Genomic DNA, 17201 nt, shown 5'->3' on the forward strand with positions numbered 1-17201 from the left:
TACGAGAACAATGTGTAACCAGATTTCTCTTATAATACCATTAAAAAAACCTTAAAATAAAGATTAAAACTTATGATACACATTCAATATCTTCCTGCATAAATTATGAACCTCGAAATCAAACCAACCCTCATTTTCTTCCTAAAGGCCCTCATACATTTTGTCTACAAGACTTGGAACAATGTGTAACCGGATTTCTCTTATAATGCACTGTTTTACCATGTGACATAATTCTAAACGTATGCCACACTCCAACAAAAAAACAATGAATTAATTATTAAAAGATGATGTTTGTTAATATATAGTTATTTATATAAATTCCGGGAAAAATGCAATATATAATATTTTTTCCTCGGCTGTCCTAATGACCGATACTGGTTTCTGGTTTACCGTCATGTTTCCCGGACCGAAGCCGCCGGTTTTCAGAACGGCTGATACTTTCTGAACCCACAACCGAGAGAGCGAGACCAGGGTCTTTGGATTTCGATCCATGGTCGAGTCCTTCCCTTATGCGAAGTTTATGTTCCCTAAATCTGCCAAAAAAATAATTATTTGGCATACGACGTGGAGCTCTTTACTGATTTGCATACCGAACATCTCTGGTTTTGCTTATTGTGCTGGTTCAAATCAGGGTTTCGATGCATTCTCCATTAACACTCCTGCTCCTGTAAATTATCGAGCTATGTCGGTGGCAGAGCTTAGGGAACGTCATGCAGCGGCAACGGCAAAGGTTAACGCTCTCAGAGAACGGATAAAGGCTAAGCGCCTCCAGCTGTTGGATACAGACGGTCTGTACTGCTGGGAATCGAATTTTCTTTTGCCTCTTTCGTATTGAATTAGGGCTGTTTTAGTGAGATTTGGCTTAATGCAACGAGCTGCGCGCACTGATCAATAGGCTTTTTATGTCTTTTTCCACATCTTGCAGTTGCAACGTATGCCAGCAGTAATGGAAGGACCCCAATCAGCTTCAGCTTCACGGATCTGGTTTGCTGTAGAACACTTCAAGGTCACACAGGAAAAGTAGGTGTGCAGAGACTTCTGAGAAGCCGTATTTCGCTATTCTTTATTTGTTTTCGATGTGCATTACTATTGCCGTTAACTTAAAATAAGTTCTTGCTCAACCCCGACATGTGTCAACATAAATTTAGGCTCTCAAAAAAAAAGGCAAATGTCATTTCTTGTTCCAGAGAAATATGGTCAGGATCGCTATAAATTAAACCTCGAGAAAATGAATTTTAACAAAATTTCAACTTCTGTAGGTCACACAAGAACTTAGTTTGTAATCGTTAAACATTGTGGAGGTCAATTTATGCCTCTGCTGGTCTGGTCGCTTTTAATTTGTTCAGTTTCATGTCAAAGTTTCAGTATTCTCATATTATATCCCCGAAGGACTTTGCGGTAGACATCTTATCTGAGTTTTTAGGTTATCGTATGTGATAGGGATGGTTATATTTAAATCATTGTAGGCTATATTTGGAAGAAGAGAATGCGCCACATTATCTTATGTATTATCAAGGATTTAAATAGGATTTCTATTTTATTTTTTAGCAATTTCAGAGATTGGCAAGAGGTCCTCTGAATCTGATGTTGAAGCAAGTGTCATCCTTATAGTGGTATTGGTCATGATATTTTGTTGATCACGAAATGTCAATGACAGTAAAGCTAGTAATCGACATCATAGTTTGAAGAAAGCTGAAATGTATTCAAATAAGAAGTTATTTTCTAAAAATGTGAGAGGAGCGAGGAAAAATAATATTTTTTTTGCCAATTTTTTCCAACTTTCTCAGTTTTTCGATTTTTTGAGTGTTACTTGGCGATTTTTCGCCGGTTTTATTTTTCTTCCTTTAATCCCTATTTTTGTTTGCCAGACATTGGTCGAGTTGTAGATGATTTTTCCAATATTTGATGGGTCACTCAATTTTACAGACATTGATCCTCACGTTAACTTAATATATCGACCTGTACAAAGAGTCCGGTCCTAAATGTGGTTTAGTGTTATTTTTTAGATAGACTATGCTGAGCTTTTGAGTCAGGGTTCTCCTAGGGTTTACTTAGATTTTGAGAAAAGAAGCTTAAGATTTGTAAATAAAACAAAATATTAAGTCTGTATCGGGTATTTGCTTCTAACATTCGATGTTATACAATTGCCTTTGTTTTCATTCACATATCTCAATGTGCATGTGAAGATTATGTTCTACAAGGTGTCTGTAGACCATTAAGTTGGGAGGATTCCATTAATTTGTTCGCGGGTCAAGGAAGCACTTTCTGCAGGTATGCTGCATTTTTTGTAGGTAAGAAATTAAATGCTTGGGGAGGAAATTCCTTCTGCATTCCTTCATTTCACTTACAATCTCATACAAAACCTGTTTCTGTTTAAAGCCAAAGGCCAGACCTTTCAAACTAGTCATGAAAATGTATAGAAAGTAACAGGAGCATTTATGACATTGCTAATATTATTTATGCTCTGAATGAGTTGCGTTAGTCTTGATCCCTGTGTTTCACATGATCCCTTATTAGATTACAATCTGTGGATGATCTCAAGTCAGTCCCAGTAGAGATTCAAGCCTTTGCTAACACATATGCAATGATGTCTACTGTAACTATGGACAAAGTATATTTCACAATTGCTTTGCAGTTTTGTATTAGATTACAATCTGTTAATGATCTCAAGTCAGGCCCAGTGGAGATTCAAGCCTTTTCTAGCGCATATGCAATGATGTCTATTGTAAGTATGTACAACGTATGTTTTGCAGTTGCTTTGTAGTATTGTACGTTCTAAGTCTAGGGAAATTCTCCTGTAAATAGTGCCTCTATTCAAAACGATGGAATTCCAGTGATGCAAGAAAAGAATAACTTACAATGACATTAGAATCAGTTCCCAATCTTGGTGATTACGGTTCTGATACAGCTTGGAATCAGAGAGAAGTGAGCACTGAGAACCGATGTATAGTGGAATTGCCATATGATGATTATTCCAGAATCCAGATTCCCGGAAATTCCTCTCTGACAGCAACTGCCTGGTCAGTGAAGCTAGTTGCATCAGACATGAATCACTTTGGAACCATTTCAAGTGACTTGAGGTGATCCCGTTTATAGGAGGGTTACTCCCCGTCAAAGTTATTGAAAAAAAACCTAGAATAAGAAAAGCCTGTAAAATAACACAAACAGTCGAAATAGTGAATTTGACTATATTGAACTGAATTTTATAGTCTTAATTAGCTCAGGCCAATCCTTGAGAAACATGATGCTTAGCATAGCCTACTATATTTTATCTTTGCAGATACTTAGTGCTTTTTGCAGACATATCAACAACTGTGAAGTGGCTTTTAGTCGAGTTAAATTGTGTAAACTGAAGGCCATGTTTTATTATTTAATTTTTAAATCAAATTTTTAGGGAAGACAAAATTAATGGACAAATTTGCTATATGGGATTGAGTTTTGGGAAAATTGAAATGAATTTCATGTTCATCCATTCTTGAAAGATAAAATACAAAAGGATCCTTTAAAAAAGTGCAAGGGCTTACTTCATATAATGTTCAGACCATGAAGAAAATATAAGCTATTATACATGGATATATCGACATTATTTCTCAATCTCATTACTGAAATCTAAGATTTTGTATTTTGCTGGAATTTATTAACTAAATCAAGGGAACTGAAATTCTTAATAAGGATGATAATTCAATATTTTGCAAATTTATGTATATACTCTTGATTCTTGAACACTGAACATGGAGCACTGATGCATGTATTTTGAACTAGGCTGAGCCTAGGCCGAGGCCAGCCCCAATGATCTGTCCACCAGTGGGATGCTATCACCAAGATTGTGTGAAGCTCAGTTGAGCTTGGATGCTCCTTAAGATAGTTTAATTCCCCCAAATGTGGTTCCCATCCTCAACCCTTTCCCATGAGATTTGAACCTATGACCTGGTGGGGACAAAACATTAACTATGTCTATATGGATAAAACTGAAAGAAATTATCTAGAAAATAGCCACACTTCAAAGGCATAAATTGACAAAAAGCATTTGAAATTGGCTTCTATTCATTTATGACTATAAAATTGCATTATGGGGCTACCCGGTTGAGATCAGGGTGTTCAGGCTGGTCTGGCTTGACAGAGTTGATGAATGTAGTTTTCTTCCCTGCATCATGAGTTTCTCCTTTCTTTGTCTTCATAATTGCCTGTAGCTGACCGTGTAGGCATTGAAGGTCAAGTTTGAAATGATATAGCTGCTTTTGTATGAAGAGAGAATGTCTATTAATGTGCTTGTATGGACTGTGAGCTTGTCCACCTTCTTGTTTGTCAAGGCAATCTCCAGTCTGTTTGCCTCCTGAATTCTTTGAGCCTTTGAAATTCCACACCGTTTCTTCCCTTTGTTACCCATTCCCCCCAGTGAACTAGAGCTTTCTACTCATTGGATTCGTCTGCTTTTTCGATAGGTGTATCGCAGGTCTTCGCCCACAAAAACATAGGCAAGTCTTGATCATAATTCATTGCCTTCGCTGCTCCCATTATGGTCTTTTTCTTCCTTTCGTTAACCCCATTCTGCTGAGGGTTGTAAGGTACTGTGAGTTCCTTCTTGATTCATGCCTCCCTGCAAAAATCCTGAAACTCATTAGAGGTACACTTGTCCCCACTATCATATCTTAGTACCTCCGAATCTGGTTCTCTACAAGAATTTCGAACTCTTGAAACCAACCGAAGACGTCACCCTTCGTCTAGGAAGTAGATTCAAGTCTTCCTGGAATAGTCATCTAATAATGTCGCAAAGTAGCTAGACCCTATGATTGATTCTGTTGACACCTAATCCTCTGCGGTTGGGTGAATCTGGAATGTGAACAGTGATCAGAAGATGAACTGAGCAGTCACATTCTTGTATATAACAATAGCTACCTAATGTAATAAATCGAATCATCTTTTCTGCCTAACGGAGTTACTGCCTGGTCTGACATGGTATTAGAGCCAGTTCTAAAAATAGTTGATAGTTGTAACTCCCTTCATTTTTGCTACTGTGGGCTGTACACAGGCCTGAGATTCTATTGACATAGGACCACATATATCTGAATGCACCAAGTCCAATATCTCTTAGACCTAGTCTCACTGTGAGAAAACACTACCCTGGCATGCTTGCCAAGGGAACACCCTTTGTACAATCCCTCTTGCTCCACCCTATTCTTTGGAAAACCTGTAACCATCCTCTGTAACATAGGAAGAGCCTTGTGGTGTAGGTGTCCCATCCTCCCATGCCAAAGCTCACTTTGGTTATCACTCTCATGTACAAGAGCCTTCACCGGCTTTCTTCTCAACAAATATAGGTTGTTCTCCCCGCTCCCAAGTACTCGCCTCTTGCTGGAATCGACTCCTTTCAGTGTAACAACTACTTCACCCCTCGTGAATATGAACTTTCGTCCTCTATCCTCCATGGCCGAACTAAAAGGAGATTCTTCTCCAATCCTGATACAAACATCATTTGGTTCACCTCCATGATACTCCTTGAGTCCATCTAAAACTCAATGTTGCCAATGCCCTCTACTGAATACTTGGTGTTGTCTCCAAGCTCAACATGTAGTGCTCTAGGCTCTTTCGTTATGTTGGTGAAAATATCTCGAAATATCGTCATGTGATGAGATGCTCCACTCTCCACATACCACACGCCTTGTAATAGTGCCAGAAAGTCATGAAACCAAGGCAAAGTTCGTCTCAAACTTCTTGGCCAACTCATCCATCTGTGCTTTGGCTGCGGCATATGTCTTTCCCTTGCCCTTCTTCCTATTTAGACATTGTCCGACAAAGTGACTGAACTTGCAACATGAAAAGAATTTTACTTTGCTCGTGTCCTCCTTTTTACTTTGTGAAGATCCTCCTCCACCTTGGTTCTGCTTGGCCTTCTGTTAAAATTGGCAACTAGGGCCAAACTCCATGTGGGTCTACTTATTCATGGCAGCTGATATTTTTCTTGGATTCCTCTCGTCGCGAGATGTAGGATTGATCTAAAGATCATTTGATTCTGACAAGTATTCATGGAGATATGAATTTATTTGTGTTATGTGACAATTCGTCAAGGTCGGCCAACAACCAAATTACCCCCACTTGTCCTCCACCTTTTAGTATAAATAGAGGTGCCTTGCAAGTCATTTTAGACTCACCTCTTGTGATCTCTTCTCTCCACTGTTTTGGGTTTTAGTGGAAGGGGAAGCCCCCAAGAGGATACGTTGTCCTAAGAAGAGATTTGCCATGCCCTAAACTGCAAATTTGAAAGGGACTAGGACGCAGTCAAACAAGGGACTAGGATGCAATCAAACGAGGGACTAGAATGCAATAAAACAAGGACTTATATGCTTGTTGTAATAGCCCTAAATGTGGAGGAAAAAGGGTCCTCTTAAAGATCCTACAACAAGCCCTAATCGCAGTCATGATGGAGAATCCTTAACGCTGTTATAAAGACTTTAGTGTAGTCTTGGAATCACAACTAGGAGAAGCTAAACGCAGAGCCTAAGACGTTGTCCTCAACAGGCCCTAACGCTGTCCTAGAAGAGACATTTAGATGCTGAGTTAGGAGGGTCATATTATGCCCTAGCCACAAAGAATAGGAGGGCTAATCACAGTATAAAGGAGGCCTAAAGACAGGCCCTAATGCTGTCATAGAAGAGAACTTAACGCTGTCTTAAAGAAGCTCTACGCTGCCCTAATGTGGAGAAGCTTAACGTTGTCCTAAAGAAGCTCTATGCTGCCCTAATGTGGAGAAGCCTAACACTATCATGGAGAAGCTCTACGCTGCCTAAATATGTAGAAGCCTAACGATGTCATAGGAGATGACCTTAAGCATAAAGAAGGTCCTCTAGTACCCTAAACAATGTGTCATGAAGCCCTGTTGAAGGAGACTGTAGCTATAGCCTAGCTGCTCTGCGAGGCTGCAAGCCATACCAGGCAGCTAAGGCTAGTATGCATTTGCAGCATAAGTATTACAACAACTTGGATGTATTATAACACAATGATGATGATGAGTGCAACATAGTGTAATGAAGTGCAACATGACAGTGGTGCAGCACAGTGATGATGATGAGTGCAACATAGTGTAATGAAGTGCAACATGCTGGGTGCAACACAGTGATGATTGTATGAAGTATGATGAGTGCAGCATAGTGTAATGAAGTGCAGCATGATGGGTGCAACACAATGATGATTGTATGCAGTATGATGAGTGCAGCATAGTGTAACGAAGTGCAGTACAGTGATGAGTGCAACATTGTGACAGGTGTAGCATGGTGATGGAATCACCTTGGAGAATCAGTTGAAGTAGTATGCCTTCAACTGAGTTCAGATCAACTACCTCATGTGTTATCTTCTTAGTGAAGATCTCTGCTCTTATATTGTCAAGTTAAAATGTTGACTTCTGATGTATATGTACTATTTCTCTGTGTGCTGAACTATTGAAGAACATAAGAAGAATTGATCAAGGGTTTCCCCACATTGGGGTTTGTCCCTGGGTGGCGCCACATCTTGTGTCCTCTTATCTTGGCTTGTTTTCTGCGATTTATGTTTATGTTCTATCTGCATTTTACCATCATGCTAAATGTGATTGCTAATCTGGAATTGATATTGAGCTAATATGGAAAATTGAAGTAAATTTGCTCTCAACATAGAACATACCTAAAATTAACACCTTCCCCTTGCAGAACATGAGGAAGTTCGTCATCCCCACCACCACTCTTATAATGTTCGCTAGTTGTTGAACTCTCCTAGCGTTCTTTTTGGATGAAGTCACCCCACAATTTGCTCCAATCAGGAAGACGTTGTCCATCTAGAATCCCCTCCATAAAGGTGGTCCATTGCTTAACGCATCCCTTTAGAGCTACCTTAGTTCCAAATCACTCACAACTTCTCCCACAACTGATAGCTCATGGTGAGAAATGAGGTTATGGTCTATGGTTTGTTCATCCAGATGCTGATCAACTTCTCTTGCAACACCATTATCCTATTCTCATTTTTACTCTGATAAAGACTGGTTAAGGTTGCCCACATCTTATGTGTTGTGTTGTTCCCTGTTATGTGAGGAATTATATGATCCCTCACACCATCGAAGATAATACCCATCGCTTTCACATCCTTCAAGTTGTGCTTGACCGCTTGGGCAGGGTTAAAAGGAACCTGGATCTTTGTTTTTGCAAATTCCCACAAACTATTCATTTTTAGAGCAATAATGATCCGCTCCTTCCATGGACCAAATTTAGCGGCCCCATCCAACTTGTCTTCGTATCTCAAGCTTATTGATGCCATTTCACAAATCCACCTTGGCCACAAAACCCAAGTTGCAAAATAAAAATTTTGCTGCCAAAAAAAAACTTGCTGCTGTAAAACCTTTGTGATATCTCTCCCTCAGAGTTTCTAGTGCTTTGATACCATGTTGAATTTCCAATACCATCCCAGATTTATTTATACCTCAATAATTTTTATTCCCATAAAATTCTAAATTGCTAGAAAATAAAATCATTGGTATTTAACTTATGAAAAAGTTAATTTGCATCAGAAAAATAAAAATCGAGAGATTAATCACATCACAACAATAAGTATACACCCATAACAATTTTCCTTCATTAAAATTCTAGGGAAAATATGGGCCTAGACCCACAGAGAAAATGCACTGTTGGAACTTGTAACTCGGCCCCTCTGGGAAATCAACCCACCAAAAAATCAACCTCTTGAAGAATTCGACCCTATAGAAACTTGGCCTTCGGCACTAGTAAATCGACCCTCTCTTTTCCTCCTCATATGACCCTTGTGCACTTAAGGAAATTGATCCACTTGATAAATCAACCTCCTTCGTGCTTCAACTACTCGGCCTCTTGGAAATGCTCTTGAAATTTTCGTGCACTCTTTCTCCCTTCTCTTCAGTTTAGCTGGGCCTCTTGCTCTGGAGAAAATTGTTAGTTTTTGTAGCATCAGACAGGTGTTCTAGCCTTGATTTGTGTCTAAGAGACTAAGGAACACAAGATCTCTAAAACCCATAAAAGGTTTCAGGAAAAAACACTTAGAGACAACTCAATTAAGTTAATTGATCAATAATTAAAAAATTCCCAAGTCTAGCTTAGCAAAATTGATTAATTAACAACAATTAATTGAGAAAGATCGAGAAAGATCTAGAGACTCACACAGATAGAGTCTAAGATGATCTTTAGCTGTTGATGACGATTTCATCATGGCCGTTTGTGCTCCAACGAGATATTTTAAGTGTAGGTCGATGGGGATGGAGATAGACACATCGAATGAGATGGAGAGCGAGTTCCTTGGGTCGATCGAGCTATCCAGTTGTAGAGATTCAAAGGAGAGAGTTTGAGCCAGAGCACAGTTGTTGAGGGAGCAACAACAGAAATTTCCGGTGGTGTTCTAGTGCTGGAAAGACAACAGAAGGGAGGTTGCATATTTCCACAGAGAGGCTACGTAGGGACTGCGTAGAACCTCCATTGAGGTAGTTCAATTCAGCCAAGTAGGAGGTCGATTTAGTCGCTGAGTGCTGGGAATTTCTTTTAGAGGGCCAGTAAATTCATCTTAGTGGCAGAGAGAGCGGGATTGAGGCACATCAAAGTAGTTTCAGGGAGTGTGAGTTACAGGCTGCACAAAGGTAGCGCAGAAGTTTGCACAGGGGTGTTTCAAGTGGCCAAGTAGAGGTTGGATTACTTATGGAGAAGGGAAATTTTCCCTCAGATTTGTACTCAAAGATTTTGCTGGAAGATTGCTAGTTTGGCATCCACATTATTGTACTTAGATTTTGCTGCTGCATATTAATAAAAATAAACCCTCATTTGTTGCACTGGTTTTTCCTCTCGGGTTTTTCTGGTGGCGTTAGTCCAAAAATATTGGTGCCATTTTTATTTTGTGTGCGCATCTATTTTCTTAGTTCTAGTTTATTTTTCGTTGCGTAATTTTATTGTGAAGAATTGTAGTGTGATTTATTTGTTATTTGCTGTAATAATTAAACTGCATAATTAATTAGTTAGAAGAATAAATTCTAGTTGCTGCATTTAAGGAAATTTTAACATGGTATCAGAGCCAGGTTTGAAGATAGATTAGAAGCTCTGTAGCGAAGGAGAATTTTGCAACTTTAGAGGGATTTTCTGGGCAAAATTTCTCTGACCTGCACAAAGGCTAGCCCGTAGTGCGAATTGTAGAGGTGGGGGTTTGATTTTCAATAACAGCTAGCAGAAAACTTTGATTAGCCTCAGAAGTAGAGATTTGTAGGCAATGGATTTGTCAGGAAGCAGTTCTAGTGAGCAGATAAATGAGTTCGTTGAGCAAATCTGGGCGTAATGATTTTGTAGGAGCAGATCAACGACAGGTGGACAAAAGCACATGAAATTATACTCAGGATGTCTTCAGTAGATTTCTCAGATTTCTCCAGTATGGCTGCAGACAGATTCAACATTTAGGAGGCTACAAGTTTGTCTTCCAGATTGGAGGACAGATTTGCTCAGTCGCTTGCCTATCTAGCTCAGCTTCACAGGGAGGTTGGTATATAGACAATGGAGCGTCAACCCACATGACAAGAGTTAGAGAATACTTCTCTAGCTAAATGAGGAGGAGATGGACTTCCAGGTTACAATGGGAAACATGACCAATTGTACTCCAGTATGGAGAGGTACCATTGGCATTCAGAGGGAGTCATGAGCAAGCACAGATGTATTGCATGTGTTGGGACTAGGTATGAACCTAATTTTAGTACCCAGTTACAGTATAAGGGATATGATGTCTACTTTGTAGGGAAAAAGATGTGCATCAAACACCAGAATTGGAAGAAGGTGAAACAAATTGGGGTATGAAGCAACAAATTGTATAGGTTGCAATTCGACTATCCAATGGCAACTAGTTAGCAGTAACAATAATGGTAATAGCAGTGTGAGAGACCTGAATGAGTGATGGCGTAGGAGGATGGGACATTTACACCATGGCGCACTTAAGATGCTTAAGCAGACAGTAACAGGTGTGCCAAAATTAAGCACGTAACACGATGATGTGTGCAGATGTTGCGTGCTTGGGAAATATGTTAAGGCAACATTCTCAAGATGTGGCAGTAGATTAGGTGGAGTGCTACAACTTATACAATCAGATATTTGTGGCCCTATGTCCACTAAATCTCTCAGGGGGCACAGGTATTTTGTCAACTTCATTGATGACTATTCCAGGAAAACCTAGATCTACTTCTTGAAGACCAAGAATGAGTCAAACACCAGAATTGGAAGAAGGTGAAACAAATTGGGGTATGAAGCAACAAATTGTATAGGTTGTAGTTCGACTCTCCCATGGCACTAGTTAGCAGTAACAATAATGGAAATAACAGTGCGAGAGACCTGAATGAGTTATGGCATAGGAGGATGGGACATTTACACCATGGAGCACTTAGGATGCTTAAGGAGACAGTAACAGGTGTGCCAGAATTGAGTACGTAACACGATGATGTGTGCAGATGGTGCGTGCTTGGGAAATATGCTAAGGCAAGATTCTCAAGATGTGACAATAGATCAGGTGGAGTGCTACAACTTATACACTCAGATATTTGTGGCCTTATGTCCATTAGATTTCTCAGGGGGCACGAGTATTTTGTCAACTTCATTGATGACTATTCCAGGAAAACCTAGATCTACTTCTTGAAGACCAAGAATGAGGTCTTCAGTCGCTTTAGGGAGTTTAAAGCTCTAGTAGAGAATGCAACAGGGAAGAAGATCAAGGTGCTTCGCTCGGATAACGGAGGAGAGTACACAGATAGTGACTTCACAAGTTTCTGTGCGAAGGAAGGAATCGGGAGGGAATGGACAACTTCATAAAATCCACGACAAAATGGGGTGGCAGAGTAGAAGAATAGGTCTATAGTTGGGGTTGCAAAGGTGATGTTATATGACTAGGATTTGCCCAAGTTTCTATGGGCAGAGGCATGTAACATGACTGTGTATATATAGAACAAAGTTCCTCATAGGGCATTGGAGAAGATGACCCCTGAAGAAGTCTTCTTAGGGAAGAAGTAGAAGTAAGTCACTTCAAGATCTTTGGCAACATAAACTATTGCCATGTTCCAAACAAGAAGCGCACTAAGTTGGATCATATTGCAGAAAGGGGTTCTTCATTGGGTATAATGAGACCTCAAAGGCATTTAGGATCTACATTCCTATCAGTAGGAAGATTATCGTGAGATGGGACGTAAAGTTCATGGAGGACATAGCCTTCAAGAAGTTTCGCGAGATGCTAGCAGGTGATCGGAGTGAGCCAACAAAAACTCCATTGGTTCAGCAATAGGGGCAACCACGGGGACAACAACATGGGCAGTCACAGGGATCTAGTATAGTCACCAGTACGAGCATGACCTCAAGTGCAGGAGACCTTGTGAGTTCGCTACAAACGGAGCAACAAAAGCAGGATGAGGAGTTGGTCGATCCTCCCACTACTAGTGGTCGAACCAACAGGGAATTTCGTTAGACATTGAGAGATGCAGAGGAGTTCGTAGGAGCTCCTAAGACGAACAAGAGAGAACATAGACAACTAGATAGGTACCAAGCATTGGTGGCACAGGTTGTTGAACTTTCCAACTATCAGGAGGTTGCACAACATTAGGTGTGGGTAGGATGCCATGGTAGAAGAGTATAGCTCAATCATGACGAACAATGTTTGAGAGGTAGTGCTGAGGCATGTGGATAGGTTATTGTGGGCTCTTAGTGGATCTATAAGATCAAACACGTTGCAGATGGCAATGTGGAGAAGTACAAGGCTAGGTTCGTGGCAAAGGGGTATGCGCATAAGGAAGGCATAGATTATGAGGAGACCTTTGCCCCAGTTGTTAGATACACTTCCATCCGGTTCGTTATATCCCTAACAACCCAAATGGGATGGGCGAATCACTTGATGGACGTCAACATTCTTGAATGGGGAGATAGAGGGGGAGGTATATATCGAACAACCAAAGGGCTTCGAGACACATGAGTGGGGCACACATGTGTGCAGGCTGAAGAGAGCTCTATACGTGCTCAAATAGGCTCCCAGGGCATCATATGGTCAGATTGATAGCTACTTGCAAAAGATAGGATTCGTTAAGAGTGATGCAAATCTCAACCTTTACTATATGATGGTAGAGAGTGAACCACTTATTTTAGTGTTGTATGTGGATGACCTCTTTCCAATAGGGTCATCAGGGCTCATAGAAGACTGCAAGTGAAACATGGCAACAAAGTTTGACATGAAGGACTTGGGATTGATGCATTACTTCATAGGCCTGGAAGTATGGCAGAAGGATGGGGAGATCTTCTTTGGTTAAGGGAGATACACTTCAAAAATTCTGAAGAGGTTCATAATGCAGCACTGTAAGCCTATGTCTACGCCTATGATTACAAACTGGAGGAAGATAGATGCATCAGAGGACGAGGACGTTGACCCAACCTTGTATAGACAACTCATCGGTTCCTCATGTATCTGGTCAACACTAGGCCAGATATCTACTTCACAATCAAACTCTTAGTTAGTTTATGGTGGGACCTAAGAGAGTGCATTGGACAACAACGAGGCACATTCTGAGGTATTTGCGTTGCATGGTCGAGTATGGATTGAGGTATACTCGAGGTGATGGCATCAGGTTATGTGGTTTCACAAATGTAGATTGGGCACTGTGGATCAGAAGAGCACATTTCCGTGTTGCTTCATCGTTGGATCAGGGGTCGTATCTTGGTGCAGTATGAAGCAGAAGTCCGTGGCATTGAGCTTTGTAGAAGCAGACTACATGGCTACTAGCATGGCCACATGTGAAGCAATATGGCTTTGGAAGCTGCTAGTAAGTTTGTTCAGTCAGAGGATGGAGGCGACTAGTATCTACTGTGATAATCAGAGTTGCTTCAAGCTCTCTGAAAATCCAGTTTTTCATGAGAGGTCGAAACATATAAACATATGATATCACTTCATCAGAGATTGTGTGCAGCGTGGAGCAGTCTAGCTACTGCATGTTCCCACAGATGAGCAGGTTGCAGATATACTCAGAAAACCTCTAGGGAAAGTTAAGTTCGTCCATTTCAGAGAACAAATGGTTATAGTGGAGAACCCATTTCAGTAGCAAATTCAACAGGCGCAGTCAAATTCAGATGGATAGTTGTAGAACTAGTAGCAGTCAGTTACTGAGGGGTGCAGAGACAGTTGGGCACAGATAGTTACGTAGTAGATAGAGCATAGCTAGTTGCAGCCAGAGACTCAGTGGACAGTTGTAAAGCCAATTGCTGGGATATGGTTCTCAGTTGCAGTAGTTGCAGCATCATGGATGTTGATGTGGCAATATGAACACCACCTTCTACGCAAATTGATGTAGCTACACCCACCAGTTGACGTTAGATGGATGACGTAGGACTTCTAATGGAAAACAAGGCATGGCCTTTTCCCATAAAAGGCGGAGAAGGATTTAATGTTAGATAGCTAGTTGATAGATTTGTCATTATAGATGACTCATGATGATAAGATACATTTGTATATTTGATGTAATTTTTTATTCATTGTGTGGGGGGCAGAGGAGGAGTTTGATCTCGTGGAGAGTGATATGGCAACATCAATACTACCTTCTACACAAATTGATATAGCTACACCCACCAATTGGTGATAGATAGATGATGTAGGACCCTCTATTGGCAAACAAGCTATAATCTTTTCCCATAAAAGGAGGAGAGGGATTTGATGCATGATAGTTAGCTAGATTTGTCATTGTAGATGACTCATGATGATAAAGCACATTTGTATATTTGATGTCATTTTGTATTGGTTGTCCACTTTTGAATCCTTGATGGGATAGGTATGAAAGTTTTGGATCCAATATCATGTTTGATGTATCATTTTTGATTTGGCATCCTCCACATCCTAAGTTATTGAAAATGGCCCTCCCAACCCCCCAAAACGCTGTTCAACATTTCAGAAATAGAAATGGGTATGAAGCGACACGGAAATGACACTGAAATGTTTCCGTTTTCTTGGAAACGCAGGATCCTATTTCCGAAACGTTTCGGTTTTTTTGGAAATGCAGGATCCTATTTCTGAAACATTTTAGGCATTTTTAAGGGTAATGGATATGTTGCTAGAGTTTCTAGACTTGAATATGATGTTGAATGCCATGTCTTATACGACTTTGTTTGATGAAGAGGCACAACCTTTAGGCTATCAGACGATCTTCTGGCTTCATGACACGACCTTGATATCTTCTCCCTTTGGGATGCTAAGGCACGGGATCATGGCCAACTTGGAAGGTGAGGCTCAAAGACAGAATTCAGCTTGCTGAAAAATGGCAAGGTTTCATGGGAAAGTTATGCTATAATCATATCAAATTGGTTGAAGAAGACAAGGACTCCTTATGCTGGTCAAAAAACTTTCGGAAAGGTGATTACACAGTCAAACTGGAATATAAAGCGCAAGCAAAGTTCAGTGGTACTACCACATGGCGGTGGGATCGTTTGTGGAAATTATTTGGAGCACTGTATAGGACGAAATTATTTCGTATCCATTCCCATATTTTTCCCATATTTATGTGCTAATGTGTTTGTTTGGTGTTGTTGGTTTATATGTTTAAAAATTTGGAAAAAACTGAATCTATTTTGTATTTTTAATGCTTGTTGCAGTTTGTTAATTTTTGTTGTTATTTTTCATGGATGTTGTTGAGAAGTTGTATTCTAGATGCTCAACGATTTTTTTCCAATGATGGTTTTCTCAACAATGGAACTTTTGATTTCATTGAAGAGCCTTCTGCCCCCTTTTGAAATTTTTGTTGGAACCATGATTGTCACTTAAGAGTCAATTGACATATTTTTGAGAGTTTTTGTAGTAGATTATTGTAGGACAATAAAAAAAAAGTAAATGCAGAGGCAACAATGGAGCATCCAAGCGTGCCTTTGTATCATTTATTAAAGACAAAGCGAGGTACATTCAAGAGGGAACTAATAGTGACAACAACATACCTTCTAGATTAGGTAAATCAGCTAAGGATGGGAAGTACTATCGCTGTGAAAAGTTGCCCATATTAGAAAAGATTGTAGGAAAACTTTGAGGGATGAGTAGTACAACCATGAGTAATGGGAATGAAGGAGGTGAATGTTGCAGAACATAAAGATGAATTATTTAATGCTTTTGGTAGAGTAGGTGGGAGGTAAGTCCACAACTTGGTTTTTTGATTTTAGGGCTTGAAAGCATATGGATAATAAGAGTAAATGGTATGTGGAAGACAAAAACCAAGTCAAAAATAATCATTATGGGTGATGGGACAGATCACATTATACAACGTTAGGGTAATGCCCAGGTGAAGATGAGAGGTAAGACCCTCATGTTTAAGATTGCAATTTTACAATCTTGGTTTGAGTAAATTTGTGTTCATTTAGTAAGATCACAAAGCATTATCCATATATTGATGTGATATTTTGGGAAGAAAGTCGTTGTACATTGATAAAGGGAGCAATAAGTGTTAGTTTTTGTAGCATCAGAGGTGTTCTAGTCCCAAAACTTTGTGGAGAGGCTAAAGCACATGAGTTCTCCAAAACTCAAAAATCTTTTTTTCGAAATTCCACCTAGAAGTGTCTCAGTTAGATCATTAACCAATTTTTAAATATTTCCCAAGTCTAAACTTAGGAAAACCGGTTAATTAATCCATATTAATTGAGAAAGGTGAGAATTCTCTAGAAACTCACATGGAACAACTAGGAAATAATCTCAGCCATTGATTAAGTTTTAATCTTGGCTGTTGGAGTCCCAAAGTGAGATTATGAGAAAAAGTTGATGGGTAGATGGAGGAACACACTTGAGATCGATTTCCTTGGGCATTTCGATTTTTCCAGAGAGCAACAGTAGTCGCTGGAAGAGTTCGAGCTAGTGAAGGGAAGCAGAGACATAAAGGGGCAGAGACAGTTAGTTCGGAGGAAGTTTTCCAGTTCCAGAGAGTTAGCTATAGGAGGGTTGAGTTTCCTTAGTGAGGTTGCGCAGTGTTGGCACGAAAGCTTCAGAGGTAAAGTTCGGTTTGGTCACACAGAGGGTCGATTCAGTTGCTAGAGGCTAGGATAATTTCCGGAAGGGGCCAACGAGTCATTCTTAGAGGCTGGATTGGGTAGATGACTTGATCAGTCGCAGTTTTAGGCCGAGTGTACAAGTGCCTGCATAGATTTGATGTAGAGGTTGACGTAGGGGTTTTGTAGAGCCCATTTGGAGCCAAT

General features: G+C 40.1%; 1 protein-coding gene across 3 annotated transcripts in view; it reads left to right on the forward strand.

The window, feature by feature from the left end:
• Nucleotides 1-348: 348 nt before the first annotated feature.
• Nucleotides 349-17201, forward strand: part of AGB1 (GTP binding protein beta 1) — a 109652-nt gene continuing 92799 nt past the window's right edge. For 2 of the 3 annotated variants that reach the window (XM_089418981.1, XM_089418985.1), the window contains exons 1-2: nucleotides 350-788; nucleotides 926-1020. In XM_089418981.1, the coding sequence (XP_089275107.1) occupies nucleotides 491-788; nucleotides 926-1020 (393 nt within the window). In that variant the 5' untranslated portion in view covers nucleotides 350-490. Of the gene's footprint in view, nucleotides 789-925; nucleotides 1021-17201 lie in introns of all 3 variants that reach the window. The other variant, XM_089418986.1, reaches the window with a different exon arrangement.

Source organism: Pinus tabuliformis, chromosome 6 (assembly GCF_031772625.1).
Source record: "Pinus tabuliformis cultivar Carrire ecotype Pingquan chromosome 6, CPIR1, whole genome shotgun sequence".
Classification (NCBI taxonomy): Eukaryota; Viridiplantae; Streptophyta; class Pinopsida; order Pinales; family Pinaceae; genus Pinus; species Pinus tabuliformis.